Raw genomic sequence first — 26,713 nt, 5'->3', positions numbered from 1 at the left:
TTCTTTCATGGAACAGGGGGACGAATTCCATCGCCCAGCATGTCCACCACCACTGGTAGTTGTGTGGTCGATCTTCTCAGGTTGCCTACAGTAACAGCTACTACAGCAACCCTGCGGGTCTGCTGTAGGGGGCATTCTTAGCCAATGAAGAAGCTAAGAAACAAGAGGGCAAACATGACTCCACTCAAAATGCCGTCTCACGTTCCCCGTACCTTTACAGTGTAGAATGTCTCAGCATAAGGAGCCATTGTCCGTATCTCCGAGGTATACTGGTTACCTTTAAATTCAGCTACACTTTGCAGTTAATCAAAAAAAAACACAAACCTTAGTCAATAAGAGAAGTATTCAAGTGTTTAGAAAATTCGGTTTTTTTTTTTTTTTTTTCTTGAAAGGGACAATCGCAAAATCACAGAAAATCATCAAAACAAGGGTTCTTTTTTCCAATATTTTTGGGGCTAGAAGAAATCAGTGTTTCCAACCAATACGCTAAAAATATTTGTTTCTTCATCATCTTCCGAGAACACCATCAGGTTCGAGTGTTGCCACTTGGGCTTAGGCTCGTGCAAGAATAGTTACAATTTGCTCCTCAAGCCTCATTCCTACACACACCCCTCAGCGGTTTCCAGTGCATGTACGATAACGTGTCTCAGGCGTCTTTAACAGAGTTGACCCCAAAGACGACAGTGACAATTCTTTTTTTTTTTTCTTTTGAATCTTTTTGACATTACAAATACAACCATAGTATGCACAAGCACACTTTTTATATATATTATATCCTCCTCAAACACCCAAACCATTCCTACCCCGACAGTGACAATTCTTGTACAACATCTGTATATGGAGTTGTGATAAATGTAGAAAGTCCTTCCTCCACCGTTTTGAGAAATTGTACTTCTGGGATAATGCTTCATTCTTAGACATACTTATGTCATGGGATATCATCGTCGGGGAACATTGCTGCCAACACAAGTGCATACATTTGTGACAACACTCGTATTTCTGAAGAGCTCTTGACCGCCTTAGTGGTGTAACTTATTCTTAACCTAGGCCCCCTTTCCACCGAGGCCAATGCCTCAATGCATCATACTGGCCTTTTTGTTTTCTTAACAGATTACACATGCTGGTCATGCTAGCTGGACTAGATTGTGAGTTGGAATCAACAACAATTACATAGATTTATCCAGGATCTGGATATCCGCTCTCATATACTGTGCCTACTATTCAAGGAATCAGATCCTCAACTCCTTCTACCAATAAATGCATCGTGAGAAGATTAGACCGAAAACAAATTCACCCATGAGCCAATGGGTAACACTGCCATCCTCTGCTCCTAACAAAGGATGACTGATTTGTTCCCCCACCCCCCCTTCAGACTTATGCATTATTACTCCTTTAAACCCTGACATAATCAGCATGAAAAAAAGTGCTCTCTCTCTTACTAACGAGGGATACAAATGTTGTATCCACTATTGCCTCAAGCTCCTTCAGTTGTTGCCATATCTACATCCTGGGATGGTGCACTTAGGGCACAGGTTTTCCTCCATCCATGTAGCGGTTGATCGATCCTTGCTGTCATAACAAGATTTAGAAGAGAATCGGGTGTAAAACATTTGTATCATCATGTGTTCCTACACAGTTTATGCAACACCTTTTAGCTCTTTTTCTCCTCTGTTTAAAGTAGCGCCTACCAAACTTCATTAACCGGTGTTTGGAGTCCCCAACTAAAGCTAAAACTTAATTCATTACATTGAGGACTGATGCCCTATTGCCTCAAAAAACTAAAAAAAGTCTGGTGACAGCCTGGCCTTCTCCGTGAAAGAACGTGTGAAACATTCATTAAGGAGAAAGTGGCTTTACAAGCCAGTACCAAATGTGTTTGTAAATATCCTACACAATCCCACCGTAATCATCTTGTAATTCATTGACCACATTCGCTCCTTGTTCGAGGAATTCCGACATTCAGTGGATGTTAAATGGTGCACTGACCACACCATGTTGTGAAAACTTTGCAAACTATTCATCCATCCTGGTTCTTGAGCGGACAGATAATGTTCCAAACACAAGAGGCACAAGAACGATAATATCATTGTTTGCCAGGTATTTCCTAAGTGCTACTTCTCTCTCACTGCTGTTCTTTAGTGTTGGTATCGTTCATAGAGTTACACTGACGACCTTTCCTTCCATACAAGGCTTTAGTAGTGTTTTTTCTCCTCACCTGTTGTGAAAATCTGAAGAAATAGCCAGTAGGATAGAGGAGGGACAGGCCTCTTCATCTCTTCAGCTGTCCGTCACATCCAAATAATTGTGTTGCAGAGACCCTGTGCTATTAAATTAAGTGTATGTGTTTGAATACTCTGGGCACAACTTTTTAACAGGGGTAGTCAGTCTGGTGAATAATTCAAAGCCTGTGAATCAATGAAAAATGCCAAGATTGGGGGAACTGTAGTTATACAAAAGTAAAATGTTTTTTATCCTGACTGTTTTTTAACATGGCTTCTTCGATGTTGACGTTTCACTCCTTCACAGATGTATTCATGATGCTGTGCTATTGAGATATTTGACAAATGCCTTTATTAATCCAAACACTTTATAAGCTGTTGGACACCAATTATCTGACATATGGGTGTGTGGTAGGGGGTCGGGGGTGTATTGCAGTCAAAGCTCTATCCTTTTTGTTTATCACAAACATATAGATACAAGAAAGTACAAACAGCCTAAATACTTGATGACAACTAAAAAGATGAGTGAAGTGATGCAAGAAATGAACTTATTTTGATCTTATTCCCACTGGGTACTGCAGGAATAAGTCCGTTTTAAGTAAAAAACAAATCCTAAGGCGAACAAGAAATGAGGACATTATGAACTTACTATCATCCTAGTGAACGTTTGATCAAAACTGGTTTGACATCAAAATAGGATCTTGACACTGAGTGTTTCTTCGTCCATGTCATAGAACATTGCTAATTTCTTCGTTAATAAGGAACTTATGATGTATTGTTTTGAGCTTCCTGTTTTAGTGGATTTCCACACAAAACATGATGGTACCATAAAAATGTTAAAATTAAGTAAGTTGTAATCCTTGCTATAAATTACTATATGAAACGCCACACTCTAATTATATTTAAATAATTCAATCACTGTAGAAAAAAGTCATTTTCTGCAATCTGCTCAACTTCATTTGTTTGTATGCATATATGCAGCCTTCTAGGGTATGTGCATTGTCATTGGTAGCTGGATATAGTTCTCTGTGTAACTGGTTTGGTTTTTTGCTTGTTTACAGGGTGAATTTGGTGTCTACCTTGTCTCAGACGGCAGTAGTCGACCTTATCGCTGCAAAATCAAAGCACCAGGTTTTGCTCACTTGGTAAGATTCATTTGGATTTTACTGTTGCCTGTGCCTGTAAATGGTGATCACAAAATATAGTCCTACATCTAGACTTTATATTTGTACGTGCAAGAATGGATGCAGTCTCGTGAAATTGCATGGAAGCAATTGTACGACCTTTAGTACTTGAGTTTAATTCGGAATCCACAATTGGAGGATCTGCTCATTCCCTAACGGCTTAGTCTTGGCATCACTGTGTGGAAGAGATGGGTAATTTCCTTTCACTGTTTGCTCTAGAAACCCCTTAACATTGTTTTCCTGTTCCTGCTTGGTAATTCTGCCCATGAAAACAATTTAGGCTTTTTTATTTGGCTGCTGATCATTTTTTTTTGTCTGTAACTTCAAAGAGATGAGTTCAGAACTGTTACTTCAAAATACTGTCCAATTCAATTTTGTGGTGTTAAGAAAAACTTTCAGTTGATGCCTAATCACAACACCTTAGCTGTCCCTGTGGTTTACTTCCAGAATTCGATATTGATGAGACCATGCAGCTCAGTTTACCATGTGTAGTGTATTTTGATCACATTAATGAAGCTCAGGCAACATGGATATCATTACAACCTTCCTCAGTGGTGCTATTGTAGGGTGCTGTTTAGCAAGTAAATAACTACAAATACATATGTTCTGGGTTCCAAGAAAAAAGGTTATGGTGAATAAGAATATTTCTCTAACTTGGCCAAAAAAATGAACTGGCTGCAAATCCACTGTGTTCCATGGGATTCTGAAGAAGCCTGACCTCTTAAAAGTGGCAGATTTCAGTTCCTTAAATGGCGTCCACCCATTTGTGTTCTCTTTTTTTTAAATGATAATTGAAGAAGGATTGTTTACTGTTTTGCGAAATTCTAGTTTGAATTAAATAAAAAAGGAGAAGCATTTTCTCAGATGAAGAGTTAAGCACTTTTTGGAAATAGATTTCTGTTTTGGTTATCCGCACATGATCGAGAACTAGGATTACAAGTTACTAGGAGTTTCATCTTGGGGCAAAGTTAGATACCACTAACTGGAAAGATGCTGCTAGTAGTTTTAAAATTTAGACACGGATAATCCGGCAGGATGACTCTCCAGGCTTGTCATTTTCTTACCAAGCTTCAGCACAAGTACTGACTAGTGAGCACCAAGGTCCCTACCTGCTTTCCTAATCACAGACAGCCCAGGGCCTAGAAAAGGCAAACTCCTAATTTCTATAAGCGTCCTGTAGAACTCTCTCTGGCATCTTTTTTTGTTTTGATTTCACAAAACCAGACAGTAATATCTCTAGATTGTTGCTATTTTCAAAAACATTCAGGTAAGGCACCACAACAGACCGAGTACCCTGATATATCCAGGGCAGTTCTCTATTTTGGCTTTCAGTGCCGTGGTAGGGCGTTTCACTAGCTGGAGGAACCTGCTGGAAGTGAAAAATCCCTCCTTCTTGATCGTGGAACCCTGGAATTTCTTTTTGGTATAAACTGCTACACTGTGTTTTTGGGCAAAACGTAGCCATTTGATAAGGAAACTGAAAGCAGATTGGTACCAGTTTCAGGCTTTAGTTCACCAAACCTAGCCTTTTCTCGACTTGCTTCTAGTTCCTGAGTGAGATTTGTTTCACGGCTCTTAAATTCATCAATCACTAGACTTTTTACTAATTGAGGGTGACTGTTCTCCGCATCTTGTTAACAGCTGAACTTGATGGATCTCCATTTTCAGTGGCAGCTGTAAGAGAAATAGAGGAACCACACACTGGGCCTTGGAATCTGAGTTATTTTCCGAGAAAACAGTACCTTTGCTGCATCTTTCTGTGTGACGTTAATGCATCATGTTAACTAATATTCAGATGATGGGATGCAGCTCTTCCTAAACCAAATGAATAGCTAATAGGCTAGATGGCCGAAATGTAATTTATATGGTTAATCTTTATGAAAATATACTATAGAAACGATATATCACCACATTGTTTTTAGGGTCCAGTTTTTGTGTAAATGCACGAGGTAACACAATGAAAATTACACTCTGTCTCGTGGAGACTGTGTCCTGTCTTGGCTAACCAAGTGTTATTGGCAGTCAAGGGCAAGAATTTAATTCTTCTCCTCAGGTCCGCTTGCAAAAGTAACACCATGATTTGAGGACCTTCACTCCACAAGCACAGGGAATTGTTTTCTTTATGGGCTTTTGATGAAACTGTTCTCCCCTCGTACGTATCTACTGGCCTGACTTTGTTTGGCTTTCGCTTGTATTGCACTGTGGTAAACTCTGTAGTGACTTGTTGGTCTATTTACAAAAGTTATCAAAACTGAGTGAAGTCAGTCAGTTTCATATTCTTGGAATTGGTATTTTGCTGTGCAGGGTTGACATTGCTTAATGTGGAAGTACTGTCAGCATCACTCATCTGTTGTGCAAGACTTCGGTACATTTTCGTTTCTTGTGAACAAATTGCTTTTAGTGCAGAGATCTGCTTGGGTCGGTTTGATGAGAGCCAGCTGCGTTCTTGAAATATAACCCTTCACCATGCACAGCACTAATTCGACTGGCGTGGGGAGTAAAACGCCTGTTAGAAATTAAAAAAAATAGTTTCCATTTAGGCCATTATAAAACTGCACGTTGTGCGACCAAAAGGGAAATGTCTTCATTTAAAATAGGTCAGCGTCTTATGTTTTACAATACACTGCACCAAAATCTCCAGTTTTGCAAGTATTAACCTGTTATCTGTGGAAGTTCAGACTTCAGTCTGAAATATATCTCAAAATGGACAGTGGTTTCGCTTATTTAGCATTTATTAACCAGCTTTGAAAAACTGTAAAGCACTGAACTGTAAACTGAATCTTTTTATGGATAAATATGATACATTTTCTCCCTTGACGTTAGTTCATCATACATTTATAGCATGTACTGTGATCTTACAGTAGTTTACAAATAACTGACAGGTGTGGTTGTATTTTTGATATAGAGTTCAGAAGCAGAATTCTATTTAGCGCAAGTTGCATGAATACTATTCAACCAAAAGTGCATCTCCGTTGGGTGTAACTTTCTCTAACAGAGATATAGGTCAATAAGACTGAAGAGTCAGTGGAATTTATGCACACTTTGGCTGGCAGAAATAATATATTTTTTAAACAACTGTATAGCCTTGTGTTTCTTTCTTTTGAGTACTGCGTTGATGACTTGTAAAATGAACTTAGTAAGCAAGAGAGTCTATGTTGAAGGCAAAGGGCTTGTAGATGGATCTGTAAAGGAAATTAAACATGTAAGTCTTATGAATCCTAATAAAACAAGTTGAGCATAGCCTCTTCTGGACTCCTTATCAGGACTCCCTGCAATGGATCTCAGTTATTATTCCTGCTTCTGTATCCCTATCCAAATGCATGGACATTGACCTTACTGCGGGCAGGCTTCGTGATCACATAATTATTGTTTACCAGCATTTATTCAGGAAAATTAAGGCAAACATTCCAGCTTGTGATTTTAGATTGGTGGTTCAAGCAGCAAGCCTGCGCATGATTGAATCATGCTGAACACTCAGACAATTAACGGTGCTCATGTTCTGCGTAGAATACGGTGAAAAATATTGATAATTTGGCCACACATTTCCAACCAAAAGGTGCGTGTACCGCATTACCCATCACTCCTTCAAACACTGAAAGAACTGGAACAGTGCTCTCTGGGAGATTGTTTAATGCTGTATTTCAGTGTGGTCGTATAGAGTTGCAGAACAAATTGTCCCTCCCCTGCTTTCTGTACCTCACTACTCCTCCATCCAGTGATCGAGTGTGAGCTGATACCTAGCCTTTCCTGACAACAAATATTTGCCATTCCACACATGGTTTTTAAGCTCTGATAACAGATAAACAGATTTATGAACCTCTCATTAGAGTTGGATGGAAGAATGAGGCTGCAGTGAAAATTCAGAGAGTCAGGTTCACAGTAGTTACTTAGAATGTATATGTTGCACATTACAATTTACTGTCAATCATACAGGAAAATAAGTTACAGCAGGCTGCCAGTCAGTTATTATTGATGTGAAAGGTACAGAAAGTGCTAAAAAGGGCAGATGAATCGAGCCTTAAACAGTTATGATAAAAGTGAAAAACATGCAATAGCAGTGAGAACTGGTAATTAATCACTGGATAACTATTAAGAGGTTGTCATAGAAATGATTGTTGAGGATAATCAAAACTTGGCATCATGTGTGCTCTGACCTATCCCTAAATGTGTCAGAAAAGCTCATTAGTCAAGCCCGGACACGCTGTGTGTCCATAACTGCCGGGTGTATAGTATAGTTCTTAAACACGTCGGAAATAACTGCAGCAGAAGAGAGCACAAGGATTGGAGTAGGGTGGGTTGAATTGGAGTGGGTTGGGATATATTGGAGTAGAGGGGGCTGGATAGGCCTGGAGTGGGGTGAATTGGAGTAGATTATGGTGGGGTGGATTGCAGTGAGGTGTGCTGGATTGGAGTGGCATAGATTGGACTGGGGTGGATTGGATTGGTATGGGGTGAATTGGGATGGAGTGGGGTGAAATGATTGGGGTAAAGTGGATTGGAGTGGGGCAGATTGATTTGGATTGAAATGGGGCAGGTTGGAGTATCGCAGGTTGTTTTGGATTAGAGTGGGGCAGATTGTTTTGGATGAAAATGGGGCAGATTGTTTTGGATGAAAATGGGGCAGATTGTTTTGTATTAAAGTGGCGCCAATTGGAGTTTGGAAAATTGTTTTGTATTGGAGTGGGGAAGATTGTTTTGGATTAGAGTGGGGCAGATTGTTTTGGATTGGAGTGAGGCAGACAGGAATGGGCAGATTGTTTTGGATAGTGGCAGATTGTTTTGGATTGGAGTGGGGCAGGAGGGAGATACTGATGTGCAGAGTTTATATCAAGGAATCTAATGAGTTTTTCATGTATATCACAGTTTTGGTCATGGGAAAACCCTTTAAATAGCTGTTGTTGACATTTCCCGATTTATTGGTATTCAGTTTATGAACCTCGGCAGGATTAAAATGTTGTGTTGACCCGCTTAAGCTTTAAGTCTTTGTTCATACTGTAATCGAAACAGCTACTCCAGCTGGGCTGCGTCATGGTAGGGAGAAAGATAGCTTGAGTGTGCAAAAAAAATGCATCGTGCGTATGTCACAATTTGAGTCCTGCCAATGAATGTATTCCGTTTTATTGTTTGCAATGTGTTATCCTAAAATGCAACGACTGATGAAAAAAGTGCATTTTCTTCCCAATTGAGGGATATAATGATCTTACCTGCTGATGTGCGTGAATGTTCACATTTCAGGTTTATTTTTTATATTAGGATATGTTGATTTCAATGTGGTGTTCAATGAATAAAAGCACAAGTTGTTAAGCAAGCCTCTTACATCTGGCTTTTCCTCTATAGGCTGGCTTGGATAAGATGGCGCAAGGACACATGCTGGCAGATGTTGTGGCAATCATAGGTAGGTACCTTGTATCTGGAATGATCCTCCAACGTTTGATCTTCTATACATAAACCTGTTTAAAATATTATCTGTTTGTGATGGGAGACTTTAACTGGATATAGCTATTTGTTTCGGCTCATTAGATAAATTCTACTTGTTACCATTTGCCTAAAAAAGACCTGAACTGCCATATTAAATTATACACAGAAAATACGTGTGCTAAAACTTCGTTATAAGTCAAAGGTAGAAAGCCTTTTCTTAAAAACGTCACCACCATTGTGGTATTAATTCTAACAAACATTTTTATACCAAGCATCTACTAAGAGTCTGTAAATGCTACGATAATTCTGTAGGTCACTCTTTCACAAAGTACTCATTCTTCTGCAAGACTTATGTGATCTTCACTTTATGCATAAACACTTGTTTTATGAATTAAAAGATTGTGATTGTGAATCTGAATTCTGAGTCCGGATGCTGCCATCTTCCATATCTTGGTCATTTCTTACTCTGGATGGAGTTGGGTCCGCCATCAAACCTTTGGACTCCCTCTGCTCACACTTGTTCTCCAGGCACCGAGCACCCTTATTGTGGCTGTGGGCTTCGTATCATTAACTTAACTTGCATTTGTCTAGACTCATATATCCGCTGAGGGTCACAGGCTTGAGATAATGCACGTGGAGATTTTAGCTCGTGTTACCAGTGTATAGTTTCTCAACAACTCATGTTTCATATGCGATTCTTGTTGGTGCATGCCTTATGAGATTACCTTCAGGTGATTGGCCATATTCTGTTTCTGAGCAATGTGGGATTTCTTTAACTTTGGTGCTAGGATCCAGACTATAGACAGGGGATGCAGGTCTCTTTGCTTCCTCCCTCAGTGGGTGTTCTTTCAAGCTGCTCCCGTCAGTGTCTCGCTGTATGTGCTCGTACAGCAGTGCTGACGCCCACTTCAAGGTGGCACAGGGTTCTAAAATAGGTGTGACCACCTTAATCTGCTAGAGCACAGTCCCGGGTGCTTAGTTATCTGATGCCTAAGGTCACTATAAGGCCCAAGGCCAACGCCCGTTGGCTCGGAGGATAATGTACCCTTTTCTCAGCCTCATGCAGACAGATGGTGCCTGTAGTCCGTTTAAAAGACTGAAGCAAGTGCCTAAATGATAGACTGAGAACATCTTGTAAACCTATGAACACTGCAGCAGGATCCATGGAAAATGTTGGACTGTGACAGCTCATCCATAGTCACCAATGCGCTGATTCGCTGCCTCACTCTGCCACAAATTACTTGACATTCTACAGTTTTTTAGCTGATAATCTCTTTGCATGTAAGAGCTGCAATGTCTCAATCGCAGCAGAAGGCTGCACTGGCTCTATTGTGCATGTCTGGCAATGGCTGTTACTACACAACTACACATTTTCATAATACATATCTGACATGCTGCACAAACTTCAGAGAGTGCAGTATGTAAGGTTATGGCGTTTTCAGGCTTGATCGATCATGCACACGTTTGCCCTATCAGAAGTCAAAAAAGCAGGCACCAACTTTTTATGAGTGTGCATTTTCCCTGTCTGCTGGGACTGTATGTGTCTTTGTATATGTGCATGTAGGGTGACATATTTTCTGTGTGGCTAAAAGCACGACGAAAGCCTGTCATAGAGACTCAGTTATGCCTCTTTTTGCCCTCCATGCAAGTCACAACGCAACATGTTAAATGCATTATATGTATTTTCTAAAATCATGAACAGGTTGTTGCTGCAGTGACATGTGCGCCATGACTCAGTTCAAAGTAGGAACTATGTGCCTAACACAAAGAAGTTGCTTCTCAGACACGCATGGCCCATCTGGGTCCTACATGAATGATAGCTGTGCATGCAGTCAAACCACTAAGGTTCACTGGCTTCCCTAGATTACATCACCTTATACTGTAGAACTACTCCATGCAAGTAAGGGTGCATTCTAACATAAGCAAGACTCTTGCCAAGACCAAGAATAAATGGATTCGAGTAGAACGATTCTCATCGTTACGGTTTATAGCAGTGGGTAGTGGCATATGAGACAGCTGATCTGATCTCCACTCTAAATTGAGTGATATTCCAGTTCAGATTCTAAGGCTAGGAGCAGGCTAGAACTTTAAGATGATTAAAAGCGGCCTTCAAGATTCCCACAGTAAATGATCATCAGATAAATCTACATAAGAGTTTTGTGGTCCAAGATTCCACTATCAAAGTCAACCCTAAAGTGTTCCCTGCGCTCCTTCGACACACAGATGCCTCTAGGACCTGGCCAACAAGATCTGAACAGCGGTCCTTTTTTGGCTCAAACCATTCAAGAAAGCCAAGATGTAGATAAATGTAATTAGGACTGGCCTATATACTACTAGCTGCTTGAGGCGAGCTATTGGCACTAGTGTGGTAGTCGGCCACCATGCATGGATGTGATCCTCTTGCTTTCTGGGGACGTGTAGCCATTCTTTAATTGAGAAGCCATTTGATAGCTCTTGTATCATTGGCGAAACGGCTGATTTTGACCTTGAACACTTTAAAAAAAAAAAAAAAAGCAGAGCCACAGTGCATTTTTGAGCCTTTCAACCTCTGCCCAGCAGTTTCTTCAGCAGCCCAACTCTTCCAAGGCTGCTCCAGGTGGCAGAGAAATATACATCTACACTCCCCACCACTACTTTAGCAGTCACCCCAGTCCTTTTGTAGCCAGGGATGGAGAACAAGCAGACCTAGTGCAGGTCACCTGGTACACTGCTTCACAAAGGATCAGACATTTTCTTCCAGAGGGGCAGGCCATTTCTTTTGACAGATGTGTTCTCAACATCATACTAAAGGACTGTGCCCTTACTGTTCCTTTATGACTTACCTCAACTTCCTCCCACATCAGAGCAACTTTCAGAAGAGTTCCTATTAATGTTGCAGCAAGAGGTGTTCCACCTACTGGCCAAAGAGTCATTGAGAGGCTGCTGGGCTTCGAAACAGGGACAGGTTGTGACTCCCACTGTTTACTCAGCAGATGAAGGATGGATGCCTGTGTCCTGTTTCACATCCGTGCCCTAAGAATGCCTTCCTGCTGAAGGAGAAATTGAAAATGCTCACAGTGCCCCAAGTTCATTCTGCCTTAGACCTGGTCAGCTTGATGATTGCCTTGAACCTGCAGACAGCGTACGTTCATGTGCCCTTCCTGCAGTCCCACAGATGTTACCTGTAGTTCAAGGGAGGCTGTGAGGGCGGTGGGTGCTGCCCATCTTCGATGGTTGGGGGTACCAGTTTTCCCTTACCTCAAAGACTGGCAGTTGGAAGCAGACTTGCACAGTCAATCATAGACGTCTCCAGATGATGTCTAATGTTTGGAGAATTTTTTTTTCCTCAATCAATGAGCCAAAGTCACACCTGAGCTCTTCACAGAGGCTTCTTTTCATCAGAACTCTTCTTGATTGAGTGCAGTTCCGGACATTTCCTCCCTCGCAACAAGTCCATGACATTCGGGGTATGATATCCGTGTTTCAACCTAAGTCATGGATCTCTGAAATGGAAGCTCTGAGTCTTCATGGCCTGCTGGCCTCCGCCATCATTCTTGTCCCGTTGTCAAGTGGCATATACAGATTCTGCAGTGGGAGCTGAATTTTCAGTTGGCTAGCACCAAGGAACCATGACAAATGTCATTCAGGTTTCATAGGAGAGTGCACAGATCTGCAGTGATGGCTGTTGTCTCCCAAATTGACCAGCAGCAGAACTCTTCTCCCACCCAGAACCCATGGTGGTGATGGATGTTTCCCCGCTGAGCTGGGGATGTCACTTGGAGAGGTAGCAATAAGAGGACTCAGGTCTCTAGTGTAAACTCTGTTTCACATAAATCTGTTAGAAGTGCTGGCTAGCTGCCTGGAATTTAAAACCTTTCTGCCATCCATCAATGGAAGGCAGGTGCAGGTTTTCTGGGACAACACTACCACAATATGGTACTGCAACAAGCAGGGTGGTCTTGGGCCTTGTGCCTCTATGGTTGGCCAGAGCGTCAGTGCATTTCCCTGATCATGAACCAGCTGGCAGGGTATTTAACGCCAGGAGGGACGAGCTTTGTCAGTGACAGCTGACAGTTGCACCCTGAAGTGGTGCAGGATGTTTTCTGACAGTCAGGGGAGCCTTGGCTAGCTCTTTTTTTTTTTTACCACAGTTGAGAATGTGCCATATCAAAGCATCTGTGTGTTGGAGTTCCCAAGAATGTTGTTCCTAGGAGAAAAATTGAGATTAGAGTGTAACACAAGACTCCTTTATGTCTTCTCCGTAGCTGCCTCTTCAGCCCTGAGTTCTGAAAATCACAAATGATCTGCCCAAATCATCCTAGTGGCTTCGGATTTGCCCAGAAGGTTGTGGTACCATCAACTTCTAGGCATAAGCATTTCTCCTTAAGGCTGATCTTCTGTCATAGCAGCGTACTCTGCCTGTGCCTGCACAATCTTCACCTCCAGGCTTGTAGGTTGAGCAGCCTCACTTGACTGCATTTGATGTGCCTCCTCAGGTTGTGGATGTCATCCTTGCAGCCGGGTGTTGGTCACAAAATCTGTTTACGCAGAAGCCTCAAGACCTTATCTAGTGGTGCATTGGAACACTGCTGTAAAACGTCTGGACTAAGTTTGGCATTTGGGGAACTTCTGGACTAAGGTTGGCATTTGTGGACTATTCTAAAGGTCAGGAATCTGCAGTTAGGGTATGCACCAGAGAGATATTTACTGAAGATAATTAATTTGTTTGTCTCAAAAGTTCTGTTCAAGTCCCAGTTTGGCAGAGCAGCATTGTGAATGGTTCTTTTAAGGAATTTGCTGGTATTTTGCATTAGAAGAATAAGATAATTACCCTTGGTAACACTCGCTCTGATAAATGCAGTAGCTGCTGCAAATTACTCCCCATTTTTGTCTTGATGGTGTGGAAAACGTAGACAGAACTGATGTCAGTTGTCCTCAAGCATCATATGTACAACCTGCCATGTTACTTATAGTGGTCGCAAGGCGCCTGCTTAGGGGGTGCACCTGGAGTCATTGACTCAAAATTGATTCAAAATCTTCCATTTTTTTTTCCCGGAGGTTAATTAAGACATTAAGACAGAAGCCAACACACCCATCAGAAGGAAAGTTACAGAAAGTAACTAACCTGTTCTTTATGATGTAGCTGATGAGGGGATCCACGAACACTCCTCACAAGCTAAGTTTGGTGAATAACATTTTAATGTCAGGTAGTTGTGCATTTTAGGAAGGAATGTTTACAAAAGGGAAGACTTAATTCAGCTTGCATTTACATTGACCGCCAAAAGTGTTGTGTTGTGCTATGTTTCTGTGCTTAAACCTTATTTTTTTTAGATTTCATATGAATTCATCAGGTTTATAGACATATACATTATGGAGTGCTGTTAGCAGAGGTTTATCTGTGCTCACTAAAAGACTTGGGAAAGGCAGGAGGCCACCACAAAAGAAAAAAAATACTAAAACTGTTTTGTTTTCTGCCTGTCTTTTTATACTTTCTCCTGCAGGCACTCAGGATATTGTGTTTGGGGAAGTGGACAGATAAGCAGCAACCCAACAAGGGCGACTGAAAGGATGTCTCGAAAGAGAAGATAATCAGTTCTGTTTTACAGAATGTACACTGTCAGTGCGCTCTGCATGTTTGTGTGCTCTCCTTATGTTCTGGGGATTCACCCGCAACCAAGTGCTTGTTAAAGAGGCATCTTATTTAAACAGCTACATAGACCCAGTTCCTTCTTTTGACATTATAGGAGGGCGTTAAAAGCTTAAAATAAAACATTTGTCATGTAAGGGTAGTTCTCGTTTTTTCCTTTCTTATACTTCACAAAGAGGACATTACACAAAGGAATATCACGTTTTACTTGAAGTTTTATGTAAATTACCATTGGTAGTCCAGAGCGATGTCTCATAAAGGGTGGTTATGCAAATAATTAAAGTTAAAATCTTATGCTTCCAGTGCATAATTTAGTCTGGCTTCCCAAAACATAGTGTTTGAAGGTGTGGACATAAAAGTGTCGAATTCTTGTGTGCACAAATTAATCATTAAACCCTGGAAAAAACTATTGTATTATTAATGACTAATAAAAATGTACAAATACTGTATTTATTCTGCTGTCAATGTGCTGAAGTACTTTTGGGTTGCGCTTTTTCGTAGGTAGTGCCTAGATGGGTGCTTTTCATGAAAGAATATCTATGCATGAGCATTTAGTTGTAGAAAGATCAGTAATTTCCCCTTTTGTGCTTCTGTGTAGCTGTGCGTATGTTCGTGGTCATCTCCACCTATCAGAGGTGTGTTCTACTTCTTGGGTGGAGACTTTCTGTGTACATTTGTTGGAGGCAAGGTCTTCTCCACCTTTCTGAATTTCAGTAGTACACTAATCCATCACAGTCTTAAAAAGCATATTAGGTGCTCTTGAGCCACCATAACCAGAAGGTAGCAGAGTGAAGCACCTAGGGTTGCCATGAAAAGATAAGGGGGATTGGAAAGTTTCAGAGCAAGGACTAACAGATGGGAAAGATGCTTCACTAACATGCAGGGGGATTCGTAGTGCATTCTGGGTAGGCAAACTTTTAACATTTTTTAATGGTAGAGAGTGAGTTTAAGAGGTGATTGGAATGGTGAGAGAAGAAGACAGAAGGTACCAAGAGAAACAATGACATGGAAGCCAGTGGTTAAGACTCCATGGCTGGCCAGCGAGGGCTCTTTGGAAGGGAGCAGGCTGCCTCATTTCCCTCCCTCTTCCACAAAGTGGAATGTGACCTCTGATACAAGCCTCTCCCTAAGCGATCATTTTACTTGTATATCAGCAATTTACCTTGAGTCCATATCTAAACATGAAGTTGTACGAGGTAGGGCTTAAGGTTACCTATTTCCCTGGACGCTCCAGTTTTTGCAAGGATCAACACATCTGAGTTCATAGGGTCCCTCCACAGGTTATTGATGGCATGGACTTGCTTTCCGGTGTCCTACTACACACCTAGCGGTGTTAACTGAACTGCTTAGGCCAGGAATGCTCTTAGCCCAGCGACGATTGGGAAAAGCATTTGCAATCTATTATGAATGGAACAGTATTGCACCTGGTTCGCTTCAGCATTTCTGTGTGAAATGCATTAAGACATTTGCATGATTTTCGCTTTATGGCTAGCACATTCCTTGCACAGTAGGAGAACCCACCTTTGCTGCACAACGCAGTACAATGCAAGATAGTTTACTGCTACGCTCTGTAAAGGATATTCTCTTGCCTAAAGTGATACAAATCATGGCTTAATATGGTGCTAGCCGGTTTGTTTCCTTTAAATCCTATGTGGCTTTATGCTACTCAGTTCTGGCAGATATGTTACAAAAGCCCAACTTTGCCCTCAATCAACTCAAGTGCGTACAGTCATAAGGGTGTCTGTGAGGGCTGCAATACACGCCAACGCGGACCGCAGCGATTATTAACTTTGGTGGTTTTCCCGACATGGAATAAGTTTATCACAGACCTTGGTTCCATCTTAATACTTGGATAGAATATTGAGTGCTATGGTTCATTAAGGAAGTTTAAACTGAACACAAGTCTTGATAAAGCCCCAGCCTTTCAGGCACTGTAACAGGGTGAAACATGTGTAGACTGTACCAACCCGATACAAATTAAATGCAGGCTAATCTTCAAGAACTATGGGATCAATAAAAAGAAAATTGTATATACAAGTAAGTGTGTTTTCAATCGGCTTTTTCTATATACCAGGATATAACTGAGTATAAAATTTCCTTAAAGACAAAAAAACAAACATATTGTTTGGAAGACCCAACACTTAGCAAAAATGCAAACCTAATTTTGAGGAGGGGTTGGCCGAAACCCCTTGGGGATGTCTGCAGTGGAATAGATACGATCGGAGGGTGCACTGGGAAGAAAGAGAGAACGTTGCGCCTCAGTGAACCTTTCACACAAGTTATACATGATTGTGTGTGTGTCTGTAATCACAGTCCCAATGCCAGGTCTATCTTCCTGTAGAGGTTCAATCAGTTGATAGCCTCCACTTGCATATGTGACACTCATTAACACCCATTGTCCATCTTCGACTTTTTAGATGCGGCTCACCTTTGGTGCAACATTAACAAGTGTGGATGCAAAAACACATTTAGATGCAAAGTCATGCCTCTTGCAACATCAAGGCTGGTATTATGACAATTGTAGATGAAAAATAACATAAATGCAGAAGCCCATGTAAGTGCAAAGTCAACAGACGTGGTATCAGATTGAGACGGAATATCATTCACCATTGTGAGAAAATGTAGTAACATCATAAATCTGATAGAGACTTTTAGATGCAGATTCCTTACCTTTGAATTCTCCCCAGGCATCAGACCAGTTTCCATCCAGACACTGTGCTGCGCATGCTGCCCAGCATCTGCATGGCCGAGGGCGCAGAAACACTGACATCATGGGTCAGGTGGCCAGTGGTCTGGTCAGTCCGCTGTCCGCCCCCTGCAGAAGCCTCTAAACCCTCCTAGTCTGCCTCCCCTACATGAAGTACCAGTTGACAGCAGGATTCGCCAACACATGCCCCACTGAATATCCATCACTTTAGAAAGGTGGGTTTTAAAGTTATTCCTTCTAGACTGCCCCTCCATCCATGCCACCATCTTATGATTGGACGACAGAGGTTCATCAGTACCTTCTCTGTGAGGAGGTTGCAGCCCTCTTGGCCAAGAAAGCATAGAGAGGGTCCCAGTACTAGAAGTAGACTGTGGTTGCTATTGTCCCTAATTTCTGGTCCCTAAAAAGGACAAGGACCTTTGCCCTAACCTAGACCTCCGATCCCTCAATCTCTTCCCCAAGAAGGAGCATTTCAAGATGCTCACGTTGTCTGTCATGGACCCCGGAGACTGAATTGTAGCATTGGGCTTGCAGGATGCTTCCTTCCACATCCCTGTCTTGCCTGCCCACAGATTGTACTTGCGGTTCACAGTAGGCCACAAGCAATTTCAGTTCACAGTACTTCCCTTTTGGTCTTACGAGCGCCACTTGGGCATTCACTAAGGTAATAATGGTGGTTACAACTCTTCTGTGGAGATCAGGGTTTCAGTCTTCCCCTATCTCGATGGCTGGTTGATGAAGACAGGCTCACACCAGGCTGTAGTCTCCCATCTCCAGACTAAAGCGGACCTCCTGCATTTGCTGGGGTTCACTATAAATATCACCTGACTCCCTCTCAGATGCTCCCTTTCATCTGAGCTGTTCTGGACACAGTGCAGTTTCGGGCTTTTCCTCCAGAGCGGTAAGTCCAGGTTTTCAGGCTACGATACTGATGTTTCATCCTCAATCCTGGATTTCAGTGAGAATGACTGGGGCTGCTGGTCCTCATCGCATCCTGCTAGTGGTACATGGCAGATGGCATATGCTGGCTTTACAGTGTGACCTGAAGCTCCAGAGGGCGCAGCATCAGTGTAACCTCTCTGTCATGGTCCAGATCTCAGAAGGGAACTGGGCAAGATCAGCAGTGGTGGTAAACGAACCCCGATCGGGCCAGAAGCAGATCCCTTTCCCCAGCCAGATCGGACAGTACTGACAGATGCATCCCTCATGGGATGGGGTGGCCATCTCGGAGAAGTGGCGATCAGAGGAATCTGGTCTCCGACGGAAACATGAGTCCACATTAACATGCTGGAGCTCTGTGCGATCCGGATGGCATCAAAGGCCTTTCTTCCCTCTATCAAGGGAAAGATGGCACAGGTATTCACGGACAACACCACCGCCATGTGATACTGCAACAAGTAGGGCGGTGTGGGGGTCATGGACCCTTTGTCAGGAGGTTCTGCTCCCATGGACGTGGCTGGAACAGCAGGGCATATACCTGGTAGTTCAACATCTGGGGGCTCTCTTAACTCCAGAACAACAAACTCAGCCAAAAATGCCTAGTGGATCACGAATGGCATCTCCATATGGAGGTGGCACTAGGTCTCTTTCAGCAGTAGGGAGATCCTTGGTTAGATCGGTTTGCCTCTGCCACAAATGCGCAATGTCAGCAGTTTTGCATATTGAAGTTTCCAAGGAGGCAATCACTCGGAGACAGTTTTCGTCTTGAGTAGAGTTCAGGTCTCCTGTATGCCTTTCTGCCCATTCCTTCCCTGCCCAGAGTTCTCAAGAAGATCAGGAACGACCATGGCCTAAGTCATCCTTGTGTCTCCGGATTTGGCACGGAGAGTCTGGTATCCTGAGCTGCTGAGCATGTCCATCGATCCCTCAATCAGACTGCCTGTTCCAGAGAATCTTCTGTCACGCAGCAGCAGAGAGTTATTAATGTGAACCTGTCCACTCTCTGCCTTTTTGCGTCGAGGTTGAGTGCCGGCGGTTGACAGCTTTTGACCTTCCTCCGGAAGACTGTAACGTAATATTGGCAGCCAGGCATCCCTCCATCAAAATGGTATACACATGTTGTTGGAATGAAACTTGTGGCATGGTGCACAGCCAAGTCTGTTGACTCTTTCTGCCCCTCTCTCTGAGGTTCTGTTGTTTATACTTTCTTTGGCCCAGTAGGGCTCTGCTCTGGGCCCTCTTAAGGAACATTTGTTTGCTATTTCGAGGTTTACTGACCAATCTTCTTTGTTTGTCTTTTATTGTACATAGGTTCCTCAAACGTCTTACACATCTCTTAACTCCGTCACCATTCATTATGCCCCAATGGGATCTGAATTTTGTTCTGACTTTTTTGATGTGCGCACCTTTCAGCCCTTTTCACAATTGTCCTCTTGGGCTTCTCACTTTAAAAGCAGCTTTCCTTGTGGTGATTACATCTGCCAGCAGAGTGCGTGAGCTTCAGGCCTTATAATCTAAGCTGCCCTTTCTTTCTAACTATCCTGACAACGAGGTGCTTAGCACTTGGCCTCTTTTCTGCCAAAAGTTGTTATTCCCTTTCATATAGGGCAATTCATCACCTTTCCTGCTTTTTACGCACCCCCACATACTTCTAAGGAAGAGGAGAGATTCTACTGCCTGGACCCAAAAAGAGAGATGGGGCTCTACCTTGATCATCCAAAGAGTTCTGGGTAGATAACCAACTCTTTGTAGGGTATGTGGATGCAAAGAAAGGTTGGGAGGTGTAGAAGCGGACCATTTTCAGATGGGTTGTACCCTGCATTAAGATCTACTACGCACTGGCCAAAAAGCAACCACCTGTCTGCGCGCTTATTCAACTCGAGCTAAAGCTGTGACCACTGCGTTAGCATGCGGAGTTCCAGTCCTGGACATCTGTCAGGCAAGAACGTGGGCATTCCTGCACACATTTACCAAACACTACTTCCTGGATAGTCAGGTCTGTAGGGATTGGCAATTTGCCCATTCGGTCCTGCAGGATTTTCTTGTTTGAATTTGGTTTGCAGACTCACCCCGGGGGGTGGTACTACTTGGGTATCTATTCAAAGGTGAGGAATCTGCAGCTAGAAGTCTTTATCAGGTGGATATGTTAGTTACCTTTGGTAACAGCTTATCTAGTAGAGACTACATTTGTCTGCAGATTCCTTACTGACCCACCCATCCTCTGTGCTCTGCAAACTGATTTCTAGGAGCAGGGACTCCCCTTGAAGGGTCTTAGTTTGGACACACCAGTGGTCAGTGTTCTTTATGGCTCTGGGCTTCTGGCATGGAAAGTCATGAAAAGGAGCTGATGTCAGCATGTCTGGGTGGCACCTACATAGGAGTAGTGGCGTCATATTTGACGTGGACAACACCGAAGATGGACGCAGGGACGATCAATGCCACGTACAGGCATGTGGGGTACTGCTCATGAAAATCTTCTGGATCCAGTTTGACCCCTAGGGAGATTACAAAGGCAAGGAATCTGCAGCTAGATATGATCACTAACAGATAAGGCGTTACAGAAGGTAAGTAACTTGTCCATTAAGTGTAAAAGTTGCACATCACTATGACCACAATTGATTGTTTTCACCTTGAAAATCAACCTTGGTACACTCAACACACATAGTGTAGCATAGTTTCAGAATCACAAATGATACATGGGTGTAAAATGACTTGTAAGTTCAAAGTCACTATTACGAAATCACTATGTGTAAAGTAAACATCAATGTAATATGTTTGAGAGAAAATTTACATTTATGTGCAAACATGTGCAGGATCACAAATCACATTCAGAAGCCAAAACTAATTTAGGTGAAAAGAATTACGTTTCTGATGGATACAACTACCTGTGGATTACTCACCTAAAGAATTATCCCCACGCGCCAGCATTCAACGGAAATTTTCTTCTAGCTGTGCACATCGACGATGACGTCACAATTGCCCGACTCCCACACAACGCCGTATGATGTCATCCAGGCAATAAGAGGTCCTCGTCGACGTGCAGACGTCAGTTCCCTTTTTTCCGTGCCTTCGAGTAACGTTTTTTTCTTCAAGGCTACCAGGGAGCTACTGTTTCACTTCGTGTGTAACAATGTTGCAGCCAAGGAAGTCGGGTTTTAAACCCTGTAGGGAGTGCGGAGGTCGAATGTCTGTCACAGACCCGCATGAGAATTGTTTGTGGTGTCTAAGTTCTGACCATGAGGTTGAGGTGTGCGATTCATGTCCGCGCATGAATCCGAAGGCCATTAAGGAGCGGGAGGCCAAGTTGTTCCTGGCAAGATCCAAGAAGGAGAAACATCATCGCCGTGAGTCTTCTTCTAAGTCCTCGAGATCTCACCAGCGTCATTGAGACTCCCGACGCCGGCATGGATCGCGGCATCGGTCAAGTAAGGCAGGCACAGACCCGGCCGCATTTCTCAATGCGATGTTCAACATCTTTGTCACCATTGCTCCGGGAGGTGTGCATTCTGGGCCTTCGGGTCCATTGGCCTACGACATGGGCGTTCCGGCTTCATACAGACTGACGCCCTTCATGCCTTTCCTTCCTTAGGGAAGTACTGGTTCGGCGCTGGTACCAATGGTGTCGCGTAGAAGACCGGTGACGCCGACGACGTCCACCGCCCTGGCGCCGATGAGTTCGCCACAACTTCAATCTACCTTGAAGAAGCTTATGGCGCCGATGGATCCAGCGTCGGACTAATCCGATGGTAGACGCCGTCCGAGGTCTTCGGCATCAGCTGATGCCTTATCGACGCTGGGGATAAAATTCCAGTCTCGGCTCCAGGAGATTGGCTCTGAGGCTGCTAGAGGAGCAGGAGTATGAGAAGCAGCTCTTGGAAGAGGGAGAGATTGTGGAGCCACTAGGAGAGCTGCAAGGCTTGGACACGGCGAGTGGTTTGGACACTTCCCCGGACTGGGACTTCACTTCTCTGGGGGAGTACACTGAGGAGGCTGCCTCTTTTCATTCGGTGGTCCGGAAGGCGGCGGATTTTCTGGACCTTCCTTGTCCAACTGCAGATGTAAAGACAAACATTCTCACTGAGGTTTTGCATCCATCATCAGCTGTGGCAGAGCCGCTTCTTCCATTTAATGAGTCACTTATTGACCCAATTATAGAGGTGTGGAAGAAGCCTGTTACTTCGACGGCTGTGAATAGGTTGGTGGCGAGACGGTATCGGGTGGGTCCAGGTGATCGGGCGTTCTTATCCAGACACCCGACTCCAGAGAGTTTGGTTGTGCATGCTTCATGCTCCTCTCGCTCTGCTCCAGGATCTTTTCCAGGGGTTCCCGCGGATAGGGAGTCTAAGAGAATGGACCAGTCTGCTAAGAAGTTGTTCTCTTCATGTAGCATGGCCCTCACGTCTACGAATGCTACCTGTATTCTAGGAAGGTATATTTATGTTCTTATGGACGAGGCCAAGACGCACTCTGAATTGCCTCAGGAGGAGCTTAACCTTTTGGCGGACGCTCAGACAGCTGCGACCCAGGTTATTCAATCTGGGCTTGACACATCGGACTCTGTGGCCAGGGCTATGGGCATGTCCATTGCGACAAGACGACATGCCTGGCTACGGTCTTCAGGATTCTCTCCCGATATGCAGACAAACCTACTCGACCTGCCCTTAGATGGGGACAAACTATTTGGAGCAAAACCTGACTCTGCCTTGGAGCGGTTCAAGGAGAGTAGAGCCACGGCAAGATCTTTGCGACTGCAAGCAGCCACCTCCACTTCCTTAAGATCATTTAGGGGGTTTGGGCATGGCTCTTTCTTTCGAGGGAGGTTCCAGGCAGCAGGACTGCAATCAATCTTCAGCAGCTCACCCTCATAGATCTTTTTAGGGGCAGGGGTAGAGTTCGTACTAGAGGGGCCGCCCAGGAGCACTCTGCCTCTTCCTCTTCCTCCGGAGGGATGCAGCAAGGAAAGCAGCCTTAGTCCTCCATCACTCCCTTTACACGCATCTCCTGTAGGGGGGAGACTGTCTCAATTTCTTCACATCTGGGAGTCAATAACATCGGACTCCTGGGTCACCGAAATTGTGGGGAAAGGTTATACTCTTCCTTTTCGTGAGTTTCCTCCTCCCATCCCTCCCCGCCCATCCTTTTGTTCGGAAGACCATCTTCTTTTACTACAACAGGAAGTGCTAATCCTTTTGTCGAAAGGTGCAGTGGAGTTGGTTCCAGAGCAGGAGAGGGGTCAGGGCTGCTATTCAAGATTCTTCCTGATCCCCAAGAAGGATGGTCGGTTGAGGCCAATCCTGGACCTGAGGATTTTTAATTGGTTCCTCAAGCAGGAAAAGTTCAAGATGCTGACCCTGTCACAGGTTCTTTTGGCATTGAATGAAGGAGATTGGATGGTGTCTGTCGACTTGCAGGATGCTTACTTCCATATCCTGATCCTCAAGTCGCACAGGAATTATCTCTGGTTTGTGGTGGGGTCGCAGCACTAACCTTTTGTGGTCCTTCCGTTTGGTCTTACGTTGGCACCTCGAGTCTTCACAAAGGTGATGGCGGTTGTTGCAGCAGAGCTCAGAAGAAGGGGGATAGCAGTATTCCCTTATGAGGACGATTGGTTGATCAAAGCCAAGTCTCCATAGCTCCTGCGGCGTCACCTGCAGTCGACAACTCAGTTGTTGTTCGATCTGGGCTTTTCGGTGAACATGCCCAAATCTCACCTGGAGCCCTCTGAGCACCTCCTGTTCATAAGGGTAGTACTGGACACAATATTGAATCGGGCCTTTCCTCCGCCGCAGCGGATTCAGGACATTCAGGCGTTGATTCCAATGTTCCAGAATGGAGCAGTCGTTCCAGTCCTCAAGGTCCTTCGTCTGCTCGGTCTGTTTGCTTCTTGCATTCTGCTGGTCACTCATGCACGCTGGCACATGAGGGCTCTTCAGTGGTGCATCCGCAGGCAGTGGTTTCAACACAAAGGAGATCTCGAGGAATCAATAAAGATCTCCAGAGATGCTGCAGCGGATATTCAATGGTGGGCTGCGGACGGCAACTGTTCCCAAGGAAAGCCATTCTCGCTGCCGCCTCCGATGGCCACAGTGATAACGGATGCCTCCACTCTAGGGTGGGGTGCTCATCTGGGGGACCTGGAGGTCAAAGGTCATTGGTCTCCAGGGGAACAGAGGCTTCACATCAATCTGTTGGAATTGCGGGCGATCCGTCTGGCTCTCAAGGCCTTCCTCCCTTCCATTCGCGGTCGGTCGGTCGGTTCAAGTCCTAATGGACAACACTACTGCAATGTGGTATATAAACAAGCAGGGAGGAGTGGGGTCGTATCTTCTCTGCAGGGAAGCTCTACAGCTCTGGTACTGGGTTCAGGACCATCGGATTTGCTTGGTAGCAAACCATTTGGCCGGAGTTCTGAACGTGCGTGCAGACGTTCTCAGTTGGCGTATCTCGAACGATCACGAGTGGCGTCTTCATCCAGACCTGGTCCTTTACATCTTTCAGATGTGGGTGTTTCCTCAGGTGGATCTGGCAGCCACTCGTGAGAACGCAAACTGCCTGTCATTCTGCAGCCTCCAGTATCCGGTGCAAGGAGCTTTGGGGGCCGCGTTTCAGATGTCCTGGAAGGGTCAATTGCTTTACACGTTTCCCCCCATACCCCTGATTCCTCGGATCCTGAGGAAGATTTGCCAAGACCGGGCTCAAGTCATTTTAATAGCTCCGGATTGGCCAAGAAGGGTGTGGTATTTAGACCATCTCCAACTCTCTCTGTGCCCTCCGCTCCGTCTCCCTCCCAGGGCAGACCTCCTCTCGCAGTCGCAGGGGCAGGTTCTACACCCCCACCTCCAGGGCCTGCACTTACATGCCTTGCGATTGAGCGGGGCAATCTGAGTGCGTTTTCTCTTCCACCTGAGGTGGTGGAAGTTATATTATCGGCCAGGTGACACTCCACCAAATCTATCTATGCAAGCAGGTGGGCTAAATTTGTAAATTGGTGTGGAGAGAATCAAATTGATCCCTTGAGTGCCCACTTATCTGACATATTGTTGTTTGCATTATCCTTGGCACAGAGGGGTTGTGCAGTTGCCACTGTTAAGGGTTATATATCCGCGCTGTCGGCCTTTCTGTGCGTCCCAGACCAACCCTCCTTGTTTAAGTCTCCAATAGTTTTGAGGTTCATTAAGGGTCTCACTAACAAGTTTCCGCCGACTCCATTTGTTATGCCACAGTGGGATTTGAACTTAGTATTGACCTTTCTTGTGGGTTCACCGTTTGAACCGATGCATTCTTGCCCATTGAGGATTTTAGTTTTAAAAACTGTTTTTCTGGTTGCCATAACATCTGCTAGAAGGGTGAGTGAGCTCCAGGCTCTTAGTGTGGAACCCTACATGGACAAAGTGGTGTTAAGGACCAAGGCGGCTTTCTTACCGAAGGTCATTACACCCTTTCATTTAGGACAGTCCATCCCGTTTTCTTCCTTCTATCTTCCACCTCATCCATACAAGAAGGAAGAGAGGCTTCACCGACTTGACCCAAGAAGAGCGTTGAGCTTCTTCGTTGACAGGACGAGGGAGTTCAGACAGGAAGATCAGCTCTTCGTCGGTTACGTGGGGAATAGGAGAGGCAAAGCTGTCCACAAGAGAACGCTTTCCAGGTGGGTCATTCTTTGCATCAAATTGTGTTATTCTTTAGCAAAGAAGGAACCTCGTGTGGGGGCTACGTGCCCATTCCACCAGGGCTAAGGCGGCTTCATCGGCCTTAGCTAGAGGTGTTCCTGTGGTTGACATCTGCAAGGCGGCAACTTGGGCATCCCTCCACACTTTTGCCAAGCATTATTGTTTAGATTCTTGAGGTTAGGAGGGATGGCCATTTTGCACGCTCAGTGCTGCAGGATTTCTTGGTTTGACCATTCAGGCGCCCACCACCGGGGCAGTACTGCTTTGGCACTCTATTCTTTAGGTGAGGAATCCACAGGTAGTTGTAGCCATCAAAAGAACAAGTTACTTACCTTCGGTAACGCCTTTTCTGGTCGATACATTAGCTACCTGTGGATTCCTCACAGTCCCACCCGCCTCCCCGTTGCCTGACTGGCCTTACCACGAATTCCTTGGGTGAGTACACGTATGTTGTACATATGTATATACTGATGCAATGATTTATATATGTGTATATAGTTGTTTCTGTGTATATATACTTAAGAAGAAGAAAAAAAGAGGGCATGTGTATATATGTATATATTTTGTATTGTTTATTTCTATTGGTTATGTTTCATATTAGTGGAAATAAGTGTTGGTATATAAGTTTGATTGATGTGTTCATATCACATTTGTAGTTTCAATGTTCTCCTGTTCGCCTCAAAGGCACGTAAAAAATGGTGATAACTGACGTCTGCACGTCGACGAGGACCTCTTATTTCCTGGATGACGTCATACGGTGTCGCATGGGAGTCCGGCAATTGTGGCGTCATCGTCGACGTGCAGAGCTAGAAGAAGATTTCCGTTGAATGCTGGCGCGTGGGGAAAATTCTTTAGGTGAGGAATCCACAGGTAGCTAATGTAACCACCAGAAAAGGCGTTACGGAAGGTAAGTAACTTATTCTTTAGTGGTAAATCACTATTGGTCTACC

General features: G+C 44.2%; 1 protein-coding gene across 1 annotated transcript in view; it reads left to right on the top strand.

Annotated features, from left to right (window-relative positions):
- NDUFS2 (NADH:ubiquinone oxidoreductase core subunit S2) overlaps nt 1–14,896 on the top strand; it is a 41,591-nt gene extending 26,695 nt beyond the window's left edge. The window contains exons 12-14 of the mRNA XM_069218283.1: nt 3,281–3,364; nt 8,741–8,798; nt 14,302–14,896. Of these exons, the coding sequence (XP_069074384.1) occupies nt 3,281–3,364; nt 8,741–8,798; nt 14,302–14,339 (180 nt within the window). The 3' untranslated portion in view covers nt 14,340–14,896. The remainder of the gene's footprint in view (nt 1–3,280; nt 3,365–8,740; nt 8,799–14,301) is intronic.
- The last annotated feature ends 11,817 nt before the right edge of the window (nt 14,897–26,713 follow it).

This window comes from Pleurodeles waltl, chromosome 12, assembly GCF_031143425.1.
Source record: "Pleurodeles waltl isolate 20211129_DDA chromosome 12, aPleWal1.hap1.20221129, whole genome shotgun sequence".
NCBI lineage: Eukaryota > Metazoa > Chordata > Amphibia > Caudata > Salamandridae > Pleurodeles > Pleurodeles waltl.
Note: the sequence above shows the minus strand (reverse complement) of the source record. Positions and strands in the feature narration are given on the sequence as shown.